The sequence below is a fragment of the Camellia sinensis genome, chromosome 8 (assembly GCF_055761805.1).
Source record: "Camellia sinensis isolate YWXY chromosome 8, ASM5576180v1, whole genome shotgun sequence".
NCBI lineage: Eukaryota > Viridiplantae > Streptophyta > Magnoliopsida > Ericales > Theaceae > Camellia > Camellia sinensis.
Window position 1 is genome coordinate 113,486,218 of NC_138968.1, and position 21,011 is coordinate 113,507,228.

Here is a 21,011-nt window from a genome sequence, read left to right on the forward strand (position 1 = left end):
ATTTCAGGGTTTTGAATGAAATAAATGAATAACATACTTCAATAGATTGATTATAGTTTAACTTTAATATAATTTAAGAGTATATATTGTTAATATTTAACACAAAAAATTATCACATTTTAATGCAAAAAAAAAAAAAAAAAAAAAAAAAACTGACAATAATATTATGATTAAACCATTATAAAGTACAAATGCTTCAACAGTCCAATCCTCATTAACTCCTAATTTTTAGTCTATTGAGACTAACTTAACAATCCCCCAAAACACTGACTTCATTACCACAAAATAAATTTTACTTATTCAAAGTATTCAATATTGACCCCTAAAATACAGAAGCAAACATAACCGAAATGGATCAGTGGTTTATCTGAGTATTTAAGAAAAAATTGCAGTGTCAAGGTTGTTGCCCTATTGAGTGTTGTTTTAGATTTGTAGTGACAAAGATGTTCCCCCAAAAGATCCAAAATTTATGCCGACTTTTTGGTGCAACTGAGGTTGGGCATGAAGATGGGTATCCCACTTGGTTTCCAGTTGCAGACCGCACGCTTCTGGCTTTACACAATCGAGGCAGGGTAACACCTAATGCAGTCGTTGCCAAAGACAAGAGTATGAAATACTAGACAATTTATACTACTATCGTGGTAATCCCAAAAACGCAACAAGGCAGATAGATCATTATAGACTCTAACCTTGACATAGATGATCCATCTGCCTTGTTGATTTTTCGGAATAACAATAATAGTGGCAGAAATCGGCTTGTAGTTCCCACTCCTATCTTTGGCAAGGCAACAACTACATCAGGTGTTACCTTGTCTCGATTATGTAAAGCCAAAAGCTTGTGATATGTAATCAGAAAAGTGGGATACTCATTGTACCCAACCTCAGTCACTTTAAGAAGTCAGTGCAAGGTAGAGCTAGAGCAACCTCAGTCAATCAAGCGGGATACTCGTCGTGCCTAACATCAGTCACTACTAGAAGCTATTGCCAGACGGTTGATCAAAGGATGCTCAAACTATGGTTCAACGCCTAAAGCTTTTGTTTGATGGTTCACTCGAGGGAAGGAAAAACTTGTTCTATTACCAAGTGAATTTCAAAGGAATTTTCTTCTCATTCTTGGCATTCTTAGACTTTTATCATATGCTTAACTTTTCACATATACCTTCAATTCAAACATTCTACCAAGATTTATCACATTGAAGTAAGGGTTTCTTTCACATCTTTCTAACATTAACAAGCTCAAATATTACCAATTCTTAATACTAAAAGATTTAAAGAATTTCGTTTCCGATTAATTACAATAATATAATCCAAAATCACAATTCATAACCTTGAATTAAGTCTCTCTTCTCCTTCTTTCCTCTCGCTTTCTCTTCATTGTTCTCTCTTATTTTTCTCACCGTCCAAGAGGAGGAATTCCGTCCAGCACAAAGAGGAGAACCTCTTCGCTTTATTTTCTTTTATATTTTGCAAGATTTTAAACGTATTTGGTTTACATATAGACAAGACACTTAGAACCCAACCACATCAGCCGCAATCAAAGCAATTATATTTGATCGATTCTCTTTTATGCCTCCAAGAGAGTACATTCTATCTACCTCTGACCTGAACTTTGATCAATTTCTCGCGATATAGTTCTAATGCCCTCTATAATCATTCAGGTACTATCTAGCATTTCTTTTTCTCTTCCATATATAATGTACATAGCCGCTTTAGCAAGGCCATTGAACGTTGTATTTCCCAATCAGATAATCCTAGACAGGACTGTTTGGTGCATAGGTCTCAGAAGATGGCTTGCATTTTGGATACCGATATCTGGGTTCCAATATCTTTTTTGAAGGTTCACCACTAGTGATCAAAACTTGATGAAGAAACAACGAGATTTGAACTTTTGTGGGGAAAAAAAAAATTATTTCACTCATAAAAAAATTTGAATATGAAAGAAGGTTGTTTCTTTGATGGAAAACATTAGTATTTTAATAAAATAGATTCTGTGTAAATGCAAAATAAAATGGACTTTTACTTAGATTTTCAATATGATTATTTGTCATTAGGATTTTATCTCATTAACGGAGTTCTGAGATGTTTACAAATGCTAATAACAGGCAAAAGAAATAGTACAAAGAAAAGCTAAAGAAATTGCTGCCACCATGGAGTCCTCGACTGCAGCTACGCTAACATTGCAAAATGAGACTCAAATGTAGGATCGCAAGTAGGATCATATGAGATCATGTAGGATCTTTAGACGTGTGTTTTCTTTACCTTAATTTTCAGTAAGTATTTAATCTTATGATCTCAATTCAATCCAGGAAATCCTCTCACCTATGCCATTTATCTCCAGAGAAAGTTAATGACCAACAGTTTCAACTATAATTTATGAAAGTACCTACCTTGCATAAAATTTTGTTTTTCTTTTGTACATGCTCCAGGTTATGAGGCATATCTAATCACATTGTGTACTGTTTTAGACAAATCATATTTTCTTTTTTATTCAAGTGAAAATAAGGTATTATATTAGTGCATAGCAAAACCAACTAGGCCTAGCTTATTTGTTCACCATTAGCTTAGTTGGCCACCATGACTTTCCTTGGGGAACCCTAAGGAGAGGTCTTAAGTTCAACTCTCTCTTGAGAGGGTTGAATTAAGGAGGCAAACACTTGGCCCTTTGCAAAAGCTAATTCTCATAGATGCTAATCGAACAACTGACTTTTGCTAATCAAATATATATACATATTAGTGCATAGCAAATCATATACTCTAAATTTGATTATACTCCTATATAAGGTATTACATAATCCCCAAAATTACTCTCCGAATTTGATTTTTTTTAGGGCTTGTCAAGAAAACCTATCCTTAACCTTTTTAATTGACAAAACTGTAAAATATGTAACACAGAAGCAAATTCATCAGCTGAGAAGCAAACCTGTAAAACCATTGAAAAGCTCAAAGGCTATCAAAGCTGAAACAAAAGTGTCTGCCACCAATATACAACAAAATAAAGGTGGTCTTAGTCCACAAACTAGGAGAAGTATACATTCAAAAAGAGTTGGGAAGCACAATAAAATGCCACACGGTAAGTATACCCCCATTATAACCCAAGGACTACTCATCAGCTGAAACTTCATCATGTGACTCTTCATCATCAGACGTCTCTTCATCAGCCAACTTCTTTTTGGCCATCCTCTCTTTCCATCTTGCCAACGCCCACCTTAAAATAAAGAACCCTCCAATGGCATACACCTGAAAGCAGCCAAAACAGATACAAATAGAAATCTGTCTTTATTGCCACGAAAATAAATAAACAAAACAAAATGAATAATAACAAAAATAAACACAAACAAAATAAGGAGAAGGATAAGAAAAGAGTTGGTTTAAATAATCTGCATGCATGTCTGGTCCATGTTTGATATTGACTGACATAACAATTATTGAGCCTAGAGTTTTCTTGAATTTTACATTGTTGTCCTGGTATCAGAGGCGAACGATATTCTCTTCTAAGTTCAAGGTAATTTAAAGAGAGAAATGAGGACGGAAAGGAGAATATAAGATTCATTAATTCATGCAACTCCACCAACAAAAAACTTTTGACACCATCCACAAAACACTGCAGTAACCTTGGCAGAATCACCTTGAGCCATCGCTTGAAAAGACCAAGTAGCTTCACAATTAATTCTACCAAAAATTTTATACAGAATTTTGTACCAGAATGATGTGCCAGTGGCTCAAAACCCAACCAAATCATTATGAGTTCTCTGTATAAATTTTCAGTCTGTATATCACTATTCTTAGATGAATCAGGGTTGATTCTTGTTGTTGATCTTCACTCCATCCCCAATCCACCCTTACTGCAGCCTCAATTCCACCCCAATCTCTGACTATTCTCAAAATTGAACAAATGCATTTCAACAAATTTTTATGTAAAAACATATCAAACCAGTGCTTGAATCCAAATGTCTACATAACCACTGGAATCACAAACCCACCTCTATTAAACGGAGGATGCAATTAGTGAAGAAATTCGTATATAGATTTAATTGGTAAAGACATTAATACACATATATATACACTATATATATGTATTTACTAAATATATATATAAAAACACATCAATGGACAACAGGGGTTACTGAAAATTAATACACACACATACATGTATATGTATATATAAACACACAGCAATGGGGGTTAACATGGATGCTCATATTGACTTCCAATTGTATAGAAAATGAATCACCTTGTTGCTGCAAATTAGGAGATTTTGGTTTAAATTTTTTACTTGGAAGGCCTGATTCTAGAAACTTCTATGCTTGCTTTTATCATCAAGATCTTCATCTGGGCAGCATTTAATCTGGTGGGTCACAAGGTGGTGGTATAAGATTTGTTCACTGGTGGTTGTTCACAAGGGTGGCAGGGAAGGGGTTGTAGGATGGTGGAAGCTCACGAGATGGTCCACAGCTGACTTGACTCGGTACCGACACCTTTCCTTTTTGTGCGGGAAAGGGTTATTCGATGGTGGTAGCTCATGGGGTAGTGATGCCTGGTTGATGTAACCACTGGGTGGTGGACCTACTGTTGTAGAGGGTTTTATAAGGGTGGTGACAATGGCAGAAAAAGAGGTTTGGAGAGAAGGAGTTGCATTGTGAAGATGGAATTGTATGTGGCGTTGGCACTATGTTAATGAGGGCATTCTTATCTTTCTCAAAATTTATTTCAGTCATTTTAGTTTCACAATTAACACCGTCTAAGGGACAACTCTAACAGGCGAGGGTAGTGTAATTTCAAAACCGCAAGGGAAGTCTCAATAATTGTCAGACCATCAAAAGAGGTCAGCGTAATTAGCCCTATTATATAAGAATGCATTTGAAATTAAATGAGACTTAGGCAAAATATATTTCCATCCCCCACCCATGTTAGAGGTTAGAATTTTTCTTTACCATCAAATGTAAGTTTCTACTTCTTTAAAACATCATAAGAAAATAGAGAATCCAAGTATTTAATTTGAGTGTAGGGGTTAGACACATAGCCCACACCCTTACCTTTACAATATTTGGTGGACATGGGGACAGTCCATGCAACACTGTTCAATACCAAATACCTGTTGTCTCTAATCTTCAGTATCATTCTTCTATTACTCTACTTCAGCAACCCTCTCATACATCTCATTCATTTATTTATTTTTTAAGTAGCACAACTTATCATTATTATTGCTACCTTTTTTAATGAGATGGAGGCCACTCTTTTAAAGACAAATATATAGTTCACCTTAAATTTTTCTTTCCCAGATTTTTTCTTACAAGTGAAATGAAACACTTTGTTACATTCTATAAATAACAAGTATATCCTACCCCAAGAAGCTATTACAGAAAGGCATAAAATTTTAAGAACAATCTTTACAACTATGAAGCGCGCTGACCTCTGTACAGGTCACATACCGATGTTCGACATGCGTCCACCTTGTGTCTTATTATTATTTTTTTTAAATAAATTTTTACGGGAATAGCATACCCAAATTGATGAATTTGACGAGATTAAATATTTGATATAAAATAAATATATAACATTAAAAAATATGATATACAGTAAATAAATAAAATTATATTTTTTGCACGTGTCCCTGGCACGTCGTGTCTTGCATTTTTTTAAAAAAAATTTCCATGTCCACGTGCCTGTGTTGTGTCCGTGTTGTGTCATGTGTCCGTGCTTCTTAGCTTTACAATATAAATGTGTGGTTTAGATTCCGTAAATTCTCTTACACAATTGAACATCAATAAAATCAAAATCTTGAGAGTATAGCTAATCTCAAATCTTTCCAGAAGCATCCCAATAATAAAAACTTAATATATTTGATATTTTCTTCCTAATATAGTAGTCTGGTCAGTGAGAATATGACCAAAACAACGGAAAATTTAGAAACATTATTGAAACCTCTACTAATAAAACCAAAACATTATTCGCCCTTCTGTTTGTCACTGACTTAGGTTCTTATGATTCATCCAAATTTGAGATTCTTTCACTAAATCTCGAACGAATATTCAATTTACTTGTCATATTTAACTAAATTCTGAATCCAGCCCAAACCCAAGTTTGGCCAAAGTATTGTCAATCAACAGCCAAAGTTTATCCCAGTTTTGCGCATACTCCAATCTGAATCCGAATTTCACCAAACTATCCAGAAATGCTAGAGATCACAATTTAAGTCCCACAATTCACCCACAAGGGAGTTATGACACATAACTTGCTATGTCATTGTGAGTAGAATTGTGGGACTTAAATTGTGGGTATCAAATCTTTTTTCCTATCTCAAAAATAAGTGAAGAATCTCAATCCATGACCTAGAGTATCTTTCTTTCTTTCTATCTTCTTCTTCTTTCCCTATAATAAAAGAAATAAATACCCACATCTTTTCCCCTAACTTGGATGAATTTCTCAGTAAACAAACAACAAATTCATGAATATACAGCAAGTAAGAGACAAATAAAAATCAAAAAGCCAATTTGAAGATTGACAAGGGTTTGAATTACATAATACAGTCAGTACCTGCCAGAGAACAATAGGGTTGGTGTTTTGGTCACATTCGTCGGCTTGGAGCTTCAACGAAGGCATGTCGGGGCAAGGGTTCGGAACCTTCACTGCGACAGGCTTAACCTCCTCTTTCACGGATTCATCACCGATTGTGCTCATTGGTTGCTCCGACGAGACAACAACAGACTTTGATTTTGCGTCGTCTCGCTTCGATGGAGGAGGGAATATGAACAACTGAAGCTTCTGGAAGAAAGAGAAAATGGGGTTGGGATTACTGTTTCTTCGCACTTCGCCATCACTGCTCACAACAATCTCGGTGCTTTCGACCTTTTCTTCTCTCTCTGCCATCTCTCTCTCTCTCTCTCTCTCTCTGTGAATGCGGGATTCGCGTACTGCGTACTCACTCTGGAATCTGGAGTTGTCTGGATTTTAAGTTTCACAATTTGTCTTTTTTGGATTACATCCAAAAAGAAATAACTAAAATTTATTTTGTTTAGGGTTCCTTTGAGTAGTTTTTTTTTTTAGTGATTTTTTTTAAAAAAAATTGAATTTTTATATAAAAAAAAGAAAATTTACAAAAAGTAGCGTAAATGAAAATAATATATATTTTTTTTTTGTGTACGTTGAAATATTTTTTATTTTTTAATAATTTTTTTTTGTTAAAATTACATCTTTTCAAACTAGGCAACATTAGTTAAAATTTTATAATAGCATTTTTAGAAATAACATTTATGCTTTTTCTTTTTATTTCTAAACGCATCCTATATCGGATACTCAATTTTTGGAATGATGTTTATATATATATATATATATATATATATTTCATTTGTAAGTGCATTGTATGTCGAGTCCTCTTATGTGGGAGGTTATGTGTTACGACAAGTGAAGAGCGAGCCATGATAGAGTGAGAAAGGGAGATTATGGCAACAAGATGTTGGGAAGGGTGAGGGGTTGTGGTGACATGTGTTGAAAAAGGGAATAGATTTCAGTATGGATGAAAAAGTGAGCGATATAAATGATAATGTGAAAAGATAACAGACTACTCTACTGCCGTCACTATCACTAAATGAAGTTGAGATATGGATAGAGGAGGAGAGTGGAGTAACGATTGGTGAAAAAAGAAAAAGAAAAAGGATAATAACCAATGTAAACAAGGGAAATGGAGCCAAGGTAGGGCCTAAGATTTTGAGGTCCTATGCAAAATTATAAAAATGAGACTTTAAATATATATATATATATATATATGGTTAATTTCACTTTCTTCCTCTAAATTATTGTTAAATTATTTAACTATCGATTGAGTTTATTAAGTTCAAATGCAAGGCTATTTAGTCCCTAACTATTGATTAAATCTATTAAATTCCTAAAGTATTTAATTCAAACCTATGCAACTCCTATAAAAAATTATAAAAATAAAATATATGTTCATAAAATGTTATAATATAGGAAAAGACCCTACATAATTAAGATTTTATTCTATTTTTTTTTTTATCAGCAAAGAAGAATATTATTGATAAATAGATAGAAAAGAGGGACTTGACTGAATTGCATCATAGCTCAAAAATACATCCCAACTAGGTTGGCACCTATAATTGAGCCCAATCATATGCAAGCCAAGGCCGATACAAAGGTTGATGAGACCTCAACCAAAACTGGGAATGAAAAATAAAAGAACAGAGGACTATATCCTGCAGGAGACTACAATTTGTGGCCCTTCAATCCAACCAAACAGTACATGAAATCATGGATTGTGTAATTAGGCAAATGACTAGAAAACTTCACCCATGTGGCCACTTTGATCTTGATACTATCCACAATATTCCCCCAAACAGGAACTATAGAGTTAAAAACCATGTAGTTTCTTGCAACCCATAAACTCCAAACCACAGCCAATGGAATTACTTCCCAGATGAGTTTACCCAGGTTTTTGTATTTTTGACCATACCACCATAAAAGCAAGTCTTGTAAGGAACTAGGGGAGACCCATTGGGAGCCCCACCAACAATTAATTTCAGCCCAAACCTTCCAAGCGAAATTACAATGCAAGAGCAAATGCAGAGCAGATTCGTTATCAATACCGCAGAATGCGCAGTGATTGATAGCGGGGATAATGAGCCTGCGAGCAAGGAGATCCGAAGAGGCGATTCGATTCCACCAAACAAGCCAACCAAAAGCTTTAATTTTGGGAGGGGCTGCTGATTTCCACATCTTCATAATCGGGAAAGGGGTTAAACGAAGAGAATTTTCAAAAATTTCATAAAGAGATTTAACTGTAAAGGAGCCTGATGGGAAAGGAGTCCATAACAGGTGATCCACACGAATTAAGATTTTATTCTAGAAAAATCTTAAATTTTATTTTATATTTAAAAAGTTTGTTCCGCTTTGTGTTTAAATTAGTATTAGATTCTAGTTTCTTAGTCTTATGAAAAAAATTATACAAGTATTATATATACTGAAAAAGTTTAATCAGATAATTTAAAAAATAACATTTCGCTACAAACAATAATAGAACATAATAATTCTTTAATTAAGTTATAAAAATAACTTAACGACAAGTATAAACATGATCAATTAAAAATTATAAACGAAATCCAACATATAATTCTCAATAAAGGCAAGCAAGCGGTCATTGTAGAAGATAAGTAAAAAAAAAATACTATAGATAATTACACTTACCTTTATAAAATAAATTTACCAGAAAAACTGATGCCCACTTTTTAAAGACAAAATAAAAATTTTAAGTTTTTTTAAATAAAATTTTAAATAGGTAGGGTCTTTTACTAATTTATAATACTTTTAAACTTATATTTTATTTTTGTAATTCTTTCAAAGATTAAATAGGTTTGGATTAAATATTTTAGGAACTTAATAGATTCAATCGATAATTTAGGGACTAGATTGACTTTAATTATATAATTTAGAGACTTAGTGGATTAAATCAATATTTTTGAAACTAAATAGGCAAGTTGACAATAGTTTAATACATTCAATCGATAATTTAGGGACTAAACTGATTTGAATTATATAATTTAGAGAATTAGGCCTATTTTGGGAAGTGGGTTAAAAGTCACTGTCCAACTTTAAACCCACTTCCCTCTCTCACAAAAAAAGCTAAAAAAGTCAAAAAGTAATTTTTAACCATATTCCCAAAACACCCTTAGTGGATTAAATCAACTTTTTGGGACTAAATAGAGAATTTGACAATAATTTAGGAGTAAAAAGTATAATAAAACCTAATATATATAAAGTTTGTGAACAAATTGTGATTACTGATTAAAAATATGAGCAATGCTGCATAGCTCGAATTTGAGCTTGTGCTGAATGACTCGAATTTCATCTTGTCAATTGTTCGCCCGGTCATCTGGCGAAAATGATGACAGCCGCAGTCAACAAGGTGACAACTGTGATAAACAAATGTTTCACCAGGTCATTTGAGTGGTCGTCCGACCGATTGTTCGGGAGGCCGACCGTAAACACAAATTTTGAGCCATTCGGAACAGTTGAATTCGAGCTACCAAAGATTTCTTTAAAAATATATTTGCTAATATCTAACAAGTTTACTATGCTTACAGTTACATATATAATTATTAATTTATTAACATAGAGTAAGCTATGAATTTTTTTTTTCCGAAGAACTCAAAATGATATAAATTTAATCTCTCCGTTTGGGAAGAACTATTTGGAGTTTTTTTTGGCTATTTTAGTCACAAAAGACAAAATAGGCTATTTTAGCCACAAAAAATAAAACATCACATCTAATCCATAATCATTACATTCTTCTCTCAAAAAAAAAAATCAAAAAAGCCAAAAAGTTAAAAAGTCCTTCCCAAACAAAACGTTTTAGCCCAAACTAAAATAATCAAAAAAACTAAAAAACTAAAAAGTCAACTCACTTCCCAAACGATTTATAATTTAGCAAAAATTAACTTTCAACAAGGGATAAAATTTAAAACTATAATACTAAAGTTGGTTTGGCAATCAATTTCTAGGTTAAAATAGTTTTAAAAATAAAAAATAAAAAGAAAAGCTAAAAAAGTCAAAAGGTCATATCATACACGACAATCAATTTTTTTTCCTTTACAATTATCTATTCAACTAAAATAATCATTCTAAACATACTAACTTTTTTCGCCACATAAAAAATTTAAAAATCAAGAAGTTAACAAGACAAGCCAATTATAGCAAGGGACACCTTCATCGGACAGGACTGAACTATCCATTCCGACTCAGTGGGCCGATTTTTGGGCTCTACTTCAATGATTCAAATCATTCACATTTTAAGATTTGTTGAACATATTACCCTTGCAAAAAATCAAATCGATCGGATAACAAAAATTACGTGTTCAGATCAATTTTGTATGAATCTACATTTTTTTTCATACAAAACTGATTCAAACACATTATTTTCGTTATCCGATTGACTTGATTTTTCGCAGGGATAATATATTCGACAAATCCTAAAATGTGAACGATTCGGATTGTCAAAATGAGTCCAAAAGTGGGCCCAATAACACCTCTCCAATCCGATTTGAGGGGTTGTTTGGAATGACCTAAATAAGTGTACTTTTTGTCTTTTTACGAAAAAATGTGTAGAAAAATAGAGAGGTGGTGTGATGGAAAAAAAATAAAAGGATAAATTATTTTTAAATTGCCAAACTTGGCCTGAGACTAAAAAGAAAACAGTCCCTCATAGCAAAATATCATTTAAACATTACACTTTCATATTCTAGTTGTAAAATTTTGATAAACTTACATAATCCAACATCATTAATTAATGAAATATTTCTTGTAACTGAATTAACTGAGAATAAGATTGTGAGCTTGAATAAGTTGAATTGGACATTAATTGTTTGGACCTACAGATATTATAAAGTTAAAAAGAGTAAATTACACTATTCATCCTTTAATTTTTATTCGAATTTTACTGTGTTTCATACTTTAATTACAATAATTAAGTCACACATTTTAAACCTTAATGTTACAATTATCACATTTGTATACTAAAAATTTTATTAGTTTATATATTATTATTGTATTTGTTTATTGAATCAATTACTTATATGTATTATTAATTCAATTATAATAAATGAAATGATAGATAACTTGTAGTAGGAGTGTTAAAAAAATTTAAAAAGAAACCAATCAACTATCAAACCTGAGGGTCAACATTGATCAGGTGAACCCGTGAAAATAAAGGTCAAGTTCACCAAGACGCAGACTAAGGCTAGTGAACTTTTTCTAGCGGGGTCGAAAACCGTAGGTCCATGACATTACTTTTAATCATATGTATATATATGATTTCTGAAATGTAATTTTGAATAACGTCATACATTCGATTAAATTGTGATTTTTCTTTTAAGATTTGAAATAAATAATAAATTTAAATTGTTTTAATTTATAATTAAAATAGGGTTGTATGTTCACTCTTTTTTTTTCTTTTTCTTTTTCTTTTTTTCTATTTTGTATTTTTTAACAGTTGGTTTAAAATCTAAAAATAATTCCATCAGTGATGTCATGCTTTTTTAAGTATAAGACACATTTCTACCCAATGTTGTACCAACTTGCTTTCAAAAGTTCAAGAGTCCCTAATTAATTTTTTAAGAAAAACTAAAATGAAAATTAAGCATAGACACTAGTCCGTCACAACCAAGCATATCAATTCGAGAACTTAGGTAAAAAAGAAGAAGCTCATTAATTGATGCACCTCATTTTACTCAATCAAGTGATTGGCCTCTACTCATCATTTATTTTATGAGACTTAATTATTCCACAAAACTCATTATTAAACCTAATTCGTTTACTAAACCTAAAGCTGGGCGATTTGAACATACAACCACCACTTACTCTCTATATCCCAAAATATTAATTCCTTATTCCATTTTTTATTATCTCAAAATATTAGTCCATTTTCAAAAATTAAGGATTAAAATAATATGAATTTCCTATTTGTTCTTGTACGGGGAGGAAATAATTCTCCTCGTATAAACCTGTTGACCAAGTCCACGCTCCTTCGTACGACGTCGCTTTATCACCTGAAAACACAAACGTGAGCTAGCCGGCGGGTGTGTGCCGGAAACCTCTCCGATGCCTAAGTCAGTAAGCTTGACAAATAGACAAAGCTCTATATTCTCAGAAAGAATTATGTTCAATTACCTCCTCCAAGGTGATGTTTGTGAGCTTTTATAAGTTTCCCGTGGCACAATCCTGGTAGGACTTGGATTCCTCCACGCAGAGTCCTCCTAGGATTCATACTCCTAAGGATAATGCTTATCCTTTTACACCCTCCCCCACTGCTTAAACCAAGTGGGATGGTTTTCCCTTTGGCCGAACTACCTTTTGACCGAAGTCACACTGGCTATGCTAAGCCACGGAGAAGACCGAACTATCCTTAGCTCGATTTTCTCCTCCAACTCCTTATCTCGGCTTTCCCCCGTTCAACCATGATGCGTTTAGACCAAGCTTCTGAGTAGCAAGCTCTAGCCGACCTAACCATAATATGTCACGACCGGACCAAACGCAAGGCCGGACTCTCTTCGAACTGCCACCGGACCGGAGTTGCTATACACACTCTTTAACCGGAGTAACCACACCTCTCCTGGGCCGAAATAACTTCACCTCTTCTGGGCCGGAGTATCTATACCTCTACTGGGGCCGAAATAACACTACGGCTTCTTACCGATTCTTTCACACTTTGGGCCGCATGGCCCAACTCACAGCTCGGCCCAATTCTTTCCAAAAAATTACCCTCTCAGTTCTTATTTTAAATTCATTGACATTCATATTTGTGAAGTATAATAATTGTACTAACAAAGGGTAGTTTTAGAAGTTAATATTTTGCAAGTGTAGTAATTGTATTACAAAAAAGAGTGATTCTACTTACACCACTCTTTTACCTCTTTACACCCTCCATTTCATTACACCACTAAAAAAAATATTAGATTCTCATTACACTCAATATATTACCAAAACAAACCCTAAGGTAAAAAAATCTTCAAAACCCATCTCTTTACACCCATACTTTTCCGGTATTCAATTGCTGGAAACAATAGATCTCTCCGGCATTTTGTTGCTATACATTCACAGAGCCACTTTCTCCTAAACAATGTTTGTTTAATTTGTGCTTGCCTGTTCGGTAATACAATGCTAATCAATTTGAATTACTCTAGTGCCATGTTACCGAATACAATTTTTTTTTTCCAGCATTATGTTACCGTTCAATTGAATAATTTTAGTTTGCTTCACAACAGAGCCAGTAGAGCCCACATTGAAGTGCTTGTTCGGTCACACAATGCGAAACAATTTACAAAACTTCTGTGTTATAACGCCAGAATGAATTGGTTTGTCTAGCCTTTTGTTCCTATACATTTACAGAGTCACTTCCTTTCAAATAATGTGGTAATAATTTGTGTCGGGCCTGTTCGGTAATAAAATGCTAATGAATTTCAATTACTCCAGTGTCGTGTTTACCAAACAAAATATTTTTTCCCAACATTGTGTTACTATACAATTGGATAATTTCTATTTGCTTCACAACAGAGTCAGTGGAGCCCACTGTGAAGTGTCTATTCGGTCACACGGTACTAGACAAATTACGTTTTTCTGGTGGTATGTTGCTGGAAAAAATAGATTTGTCCAGCGTTTTATTGCTATACATTTACAGAGCCACTTTGTTCCAAACGATGATTTGGGCCTATTTGGTAATACAATGTTAACAAATTTGAATTAATCTAGTTCGATAAAAAAATATCCATGAATCAAACACGCATCTATAAAATCATATATAAAAAGTATCCATAAAATTTTTCATAAAAAAAATCAAGTGTACGAATATCCATAAAATCTGTCATTATTTGCATCCATCAATCAAACATGTTATCACAATTTGTCTATAGTGATTGTTTCAGTAGTTACTACGTCGAGGCGAATAAGAGTACGAAATTGATAAATACGGATAGTATATGCTTTCTTCCATCCACTAGCACACGGGTGATGAAAATGAGTCAAATTATTTGCTATCGAAGGTACTGGATGACCAGGTTGCAAATAAACCTATAACAAAGAAATCAATAAGTAGAATTACAAAATAAGACATGGTAATGATCTAAGTGGGCTCAGTAGTTACCTACACAAAATGGTTTCCATTTACAAGTTCTATGCAGATTTCTTTTCGATCATGTGTTGCAATCGGTACTGATCTAAGTGGTAGAAACCTCAAACATTGTTACATGGATAAATGATAAAGAACGACTCAATAGTATGATGTTATCAAATGGCCCATGTCAGTCATAGTCATCTAATGATTAAATCCAGGGCTAGGTTCGAAGTAGAATAAGATAGAGTTAAGGTCATCAACTCTTTCTTGTGAACCAAATAGTTGCACGTAGTGCACTACATTCGAATGCAACTCAGTCAACAAGTTGCACCTAACTTGTTGCCAATCATCTTCACTTAAACCAATCAATCTAGCTATTGTCCTAAAACCACAATTTCCATCTGCTTATACATCTTTTATGTTACGGATATATGGTCTTAACTTCTTCGAAAATTGTTCGAAGTAAGAGATATGATTTGTTAACTGCGTCATACAAACCTTCATCACAAATATACATCAATGGATATATGAAATAATTAAAATGAGGCTGAACAGCTATTAAAATAAATTTTGTACATAGTTACAAGTTTTATGTAATTACATACATTATCGTTTTTTGCATTCTTCCGTTGCAGTTGCTTACGAACTGGTGCAGTTGAGATGGTAACACCCTATGAATAACTATATTCCCCAGATAGTACAAACTCAAACGCAGATGGCTCGCATTTAGTAGATGTATCGAATTTGAATTGACCATGGCCGAAACCTCGGTTCTTACCTCGCGTGTCAATCTTGAGTTCAGGTTCCATAAAAAATATACTTTCTGACTAATTAACCCACTAAACTTCCTCAGAAAGATCACTTGTTGCGTTTCGTCAATCGTTTGGAATTTCACAATAAAAAACCAATCTCTGTTTTGCAATCCAACTCTACAAAAGCACTTTCTGAAACTGGAAGCATATCTAACTTCCTCCAATGAAGATTTATGCATGAGAGGAGAATCAATCGACCTTGTTGAAAATACTCAGCTATTTCATGTCCACATGACGACCAATGTGTACGTCGAAAAATGCAGCCACATGCGGCAACATCTTTTCCCACACTATTCGATCTCTTTGACTCTACCAATATTTTGTCCAAACTACAAATTAAAATAAAACCACGTAACTCAGTGAACTCAATAGGTGTGTAGTTGTGTTGGACTATAATCAAACTCTGCTGAAATGAGGCTTTAATGTCTGCATGTTGCAACTCTAACAAATTGGTCCAAGATGTCTCAAAACTGCCTTGACTTGATCTAAGTTGCCTCTTCAATTTAGCACGAGAACTCTCCACCCTACAAGTATATATATTTTGGTATTTAATATAAAAATCAAAAAATTATAGCAATTCATAAATGTAATGACCATAATTTACCTATTTGTAGTAGTATTTCCGAAATGCATACTATTGTCTGTCTAAGCTACAACAAATTTTTCCTTGTATGGCTCTAACCAATTTGTAGTAACATACTTAATAGCTTGAGGATACATACTAAATTCGATCTTCAGATTGGAAAATTGTTCATTGAATTCTCTTTCTGTTCTAACCAATACCAAAGCACTCCAACTATGCATGAACTTATCTTATTTATCTTTCATCTCGAAAACCTTCTTGCACTTCATCAAAACATTCTTGCCACTACAAAAAAAATTGACTTTTTGCGACGGTAAAATACTGTCGCTAATACTCCTAATGCCGTCGCAAAAACTTTTTGCGACGGCAAGAGGGGGTCGCAAATGGAGGGGTCGCAAAAGAGTTTTTGCGACGGTACAGTGCCGTCGCTAATGTTTTTGTGACGGCATTTTTGCCTTTTGCGACGGCACTGTGCAGTCGCTAATAGTGTTTGAAATTTCTTGACTTTTTGCGACGGCACTATTTTACCGTCGCTAAAAATATTATTTGAGACGGCAACATACACCGTCGCTAATAGTCTTTTTTTTTGCAACGGCAAAAACACTATTTTTGCGACGGTGTGGTGCCGTCGCAAAAAGTATTAAAAATATAAAAAAATTTATTTTTTGCGACAATGTAATACCGTCGCAAAAAGTATTAAAAAAATAATAAAATTTCTATTTCAAAGAATAAAATTTCTATTTTTTGCGACAGTTTAGTATCGTCGCAAAAAGTAAAACCTGTAACAAAATCAATAAAAATAATAATTTTTTTTGTTTTTTGCAACAGTGTAGTGCCGTCACAAAAAAGAAAAAAAAAAATCCTTCGATAAAATTATTAAAAATATTAAAATTTCTCCATAATAATATAAAAATTCCTGTATAAAATAACAATTTCTTCATAATAAAATATTCTTCCATTCATAATTACACATCAACAAAATTATCCCACTACATAATATTCCATAATTATCCTCCGATAAAATTTAAAAATATAAAAGAAATAAAAAAATTAAACACAATATAAATTAATATAAATTACTTTTTGGAAAGCCTAAAAAATTCCATAATTTCATAATGATAGTTTGTACACATCCTCATTCATCAAAACTCACGAAGAAATTGTCCATCTCTTGTATGGTTTTGCCAAGCGTGTCTTCAAGGCTGCCAAAAATGGCAACTGACGATCCTTTGTTATCTAAAATCATCAAAATGCATGTAGCATTCATCAGCCTTTTCTCTCTCATAGAACCAAGATTTGTGATCATCAAGAAGCAGAAGATCAACATATTTCTTCAGCAAACACGATGTCAAATATGGATTGCACTGCAACGAAAACATAGCAATTAGATGAGAAATATTGTGAATTTGCAGAAAATCAATTAACAGTAAGATGGTGCTAAAGACTGCAGTTAAATAAAATAAAATAAAAAAGATATTTGTCACCAAATAAATTTCACCATTTTTTTCACCTACGTGGATCTACACAACAAACACCATATGAACACGTACGACACACCCCAGAATAAAATGGTACCCCCATATACGCATGGCGTTTGTTGTATGGATCCAAATAAGAGGTTAAAGAAAAGTTTATTTTGGTGGGTGGGGGGCGTTGTGGGGGGAAGAAGAAGAAAATAACTACACAGTTCCTCAGCTTTAATGACAAATTTCAACAAAGGCCAGCATAGGTGATATGCAAATTATAACTGGAACCAGTTGTTTTATATGTATAGAAACCCGTAGGCCAATAAAATTCTCTAGGAATCAGCATAGTGGGACAAATCAAATTTCTAGTCATTAAGTCAAGTTGCTATAAAGTTTCCCAACTCAAATGAATTGCTAAAAACAATCCAAGGAAATTATGAATACAAAAAGGTAATTGAAGCAAAAACTCAATCCAACATATCGAGATTTTCTAGGTTTGATAATTTTCAAAATCACGAACTTTGACTTCACCTGATTTTATTATCATAATACTAGATGAACTGATGTAATCTTAACAGACTCAATGTCAAACCTAGAGTTCCACTAGTGGACCATGAAAAGTAGTACATCAGTTTATTCTTTTGTTTCATCCCCATTTCTTCTTATTATCTTACTTCCTATATCTTTTAGTTTATTTCTCAATTTAATCAATTTCATGATGACTTTAAATCTGAATTGTTTCTTGCAAACAGAGTGACATAATCTTTTGCTATTGATATTCCAACTCGTGGACATTCTTGACACTGAAGTTCAGTTCAGTTATGGTTTTATATAATTTTCATTGCTTCATTATTAAATAGTTTGCATACCTTCCTCTTTGGGGATGTTTGGTTGATCAACCAAGAGTTGCTGGAGAGCACCTAGATCACTGCCACTGCAGTGATAAAAATTCAAGATATATTCATAAATTCAAGAGAATATAACATAAAAAATACATCAAGGATGTGAATTAGAAACAAGAAGAAGCAAATTATTTATATGAAACTCTTCCCTGGAATAGTTTACAATAAACTAAAAAATTCATACATTTGTTGATGAACCCAATAACTTGAGTACTTCAGAAGTCAATGAGCAAAATCGCTCTTGGTTGCAAAACAATATGATCAACATTATCATGATCAAGAATACATAAAATATTTGAAATATATCACATATCGTGAAATACGTCTACTCTCTAAAAACAATGACGATTTTATTCAAGAGTTGATTTGAGAGCATTAAATCATTTCTCCATTTACAAAGCCTTCAAGGAGAGTATGCAACCATTAAAAATTTTGTTCTTATCATTTCAAAAAAAATGCTAAAACTAAAAGACAGAAACCCAAAAACTTCAGTTGCTGAATATATGCAACTTGACTGTCCAGAAAATGAAATTGATGCGAGCTCAGAATCTGAATGTGACAACAACGATGTTAGCACAGAAAATTGTTTTGATGAAGCAGATTCTGGTTCCCACCCCAAGGATTGTTCTGGTCTTGGTGATGATGTTAATGATAACAGTGTTGTGGATGGTTGAGATTTGAGCATGATTTCAGTTTGGTAATGTGAAATTTTACTGTGAGCAGAAGAGTAGGGAATTTCTCACTCACAACAGAAAAGAGAGAAGAAAGCGATTCATACACCGAAAGACATCACAGAAAAGCATTGACACCTGAGTTGGGAGTGACACTTTGTAAATAAGCAGTTCTACAATGCCGCGAAACACTGGTTGTTTTGCTGCAATGGAAGAAGTAGGGTGACTGTCAAATAACCGTGTTTGCGCGGATGGATGGTTGTTATTCTTAGTTCAGTATCAGATAATCAGTTGTTCGATAAGCTGTAAGTTTTAGCTAACCTTGGTTGGCATTATATTATGATTTAGCTTTGTACTGTTATCTAAATTTCTGTAAATTTCTACTTATTCAAATAATTAAAATCTTGTAAAAACAGGCATGTATGATGATATTTTTTCCACACTATAACATGAAGATTTTTTTTTTGGTGCTAAAAGTATCACACAAAAATTACTTGCACAAATGCTCCACACACACACTCGATTATAAGTATTTATATTATTATATCATATATAATCAAGCCAAACTCAAATTATTTACGAATAAATCAGTTCAATCATATATGCAACTAGAATAATTTAAAGAAGAAAATGGTAGCAAGGAAAAAAATTGCAAGGCCCAAATTAATTCAAACTTGAATGAATCACGCTTAGATTCAGACATATCTTATATGCTTTAAATTGAATTAAAAAAAATTATACGAGTGAATCACACTCCTCTAATAAATAAATAAATAAACTCAGACCTCCCAATGATGGAGTAACACTAGAATGATGAGGATTACCCTCAAATCCATAACCATACGACCTATTACATAATACACTAATATGTCACATGTATGTACGAGTAACAACCTATATAATGATGGAATAATAGGTTATCCTTACTTATTCCTAACAAGATGATTTAAATTCAAACCAACGGAGTCATACCATCATAAATGTTCAAATCCGTGTTTGAAAGCCGACCTAATTTTCCTACAAAATCAAAACCATGCATGTATGTGTTGATGCAGGACCTTCCAAAATCACCTGGTTGGGAAGTAGGGTGTTTGCGGCTCGGTTGCGGCTGGAGAATTTTCAATTTATTATCTGTCCGCTAGATAGATGGATTGAAAAAAATCAATTCGCATCATAGTTCAAAAGTTGAGATTTTTTTTTAATAAGTTCAATTTAAGTCTTACAAATTATCATAAGTTCAAAAGTTGAGATTTTTTTTCTTATCCAAGATTTTCTCAACAAATTGCACAGAGCAAAAGACAGAAACCCAAAAACTTACAGAGTCTGATTCATGGAAAGCAAGATAGATTCCAAAGATTCCATCTGCTTTCTCAAGACCAAATCTTCAATGCCAGCAATACATTTCAAGGCACCATAGTTCTTGGGATTTTGGATAACCTGTAATCAAACAAAAACAAAAAACAAAACACAAATTATAATATGAAGAACAATTCATAAGCTATTTCATATTATAAGTATGTTGTGGTGAATTAGAAGGGACCTGTAACCTCTGAATGATAAAAGATGAGTTCCGGAACTGGGAAAGCAACCTAGATTGAAGTTCGTCCCATCGACTCATCTCTTCTTTCACTTTTCTAAATTTTTGCTGATATTTCTTCACCATACCCTCCATCCTCACATACCCAAAATTGTAAATCTTCAATTGTTTCCTCTGCAAACATCCAGATGATACTGAAAATTCGATCATATTACAAACATAATTATTAATTAATAAAATGGGTTCCACATTAATAATTAATCAAAAAAATTAAATCAAATCAAATAAATGAAAAATAACATTAAATGAAACATGCATCAAATGCAATTGCAATTAAATTTTTATTTATTTTTTATCCAATATTTTTTCAAACCACTCATTCTAAGCATAATCAAAAGTGTTTGAGAATCCAAAAAATAAAAAATTAAT

At 33.2% G+C, this 21,011-nt stretch overlaps 3 protein-coding genes across 3 annotated transcripts; all 3 read right to left on the reverse strand.

Moving 5' to 3' along the window:
• Positions 1-2,908: 2,908 nt before the first annotated feature.
• On the reverse strand, positions 2,909-7,009 carry LOC114275038 (uncharacterized). Its single transcript, XM_028217012.2, has 2 exons — positions 6,535-7,009; positions 2,909-3,237 (listed from the first exon to the last, which is right to left on the reverse strand). The coding sequence occupies exons 1-2, from the start codon at positions 6,865-6,867 to the stop codon at positions 3,100-3,102; spliced, it is 471 nt and encodes a 156-aa protein (XP_028072813.2). The 5' UTR covers positions 6,868-7,009; the 3' UTR covers positions 2,909-3,099.
• A 1,208-nt stretch (positions 7,010-8,217) lies between these two features.
• LOC145797979 (uncharacterized) lies at positions 8,218-8,727 on the reverse strand. Its single transcript, XM_082885422.1, has one exon. The coding sequence runs from the start codon at positions 8,725-8,727 to the stop codon at positions 8,218-8,220; it is 510 nt and encodes a 169-aa protein (XP_082741548.1).
• A 5,667-nt stretch (positions 8,728-14,394) lies between these two features.
• Positions 14,395-20,728, reverse strand: LOC114263897 (uncharacterized protein At5g43822). The gene is made up of 7 exons (XM_082885423.1): positions 20,586-20,728; positions 20,364-20,482; positions 18,342-18,406; positions 17,332-17,370; positions 17,160-17,242; positions 15,217-15,282; positions 14,395-14,568 (listed from the first exon to the last, which is right to left on the reverse strand). Exons 1-7 carry the CDS (start codon positions 20,715-20,717, stop codon positions 14,395-14,397), a joined length of 678 nt encoding a protein of 225 aa, XP_082741549.1. The 5' UTR covers positions 20,718-20,728.
• Positions 20,729-21,011: the final 283 nt, after the last annotated feature.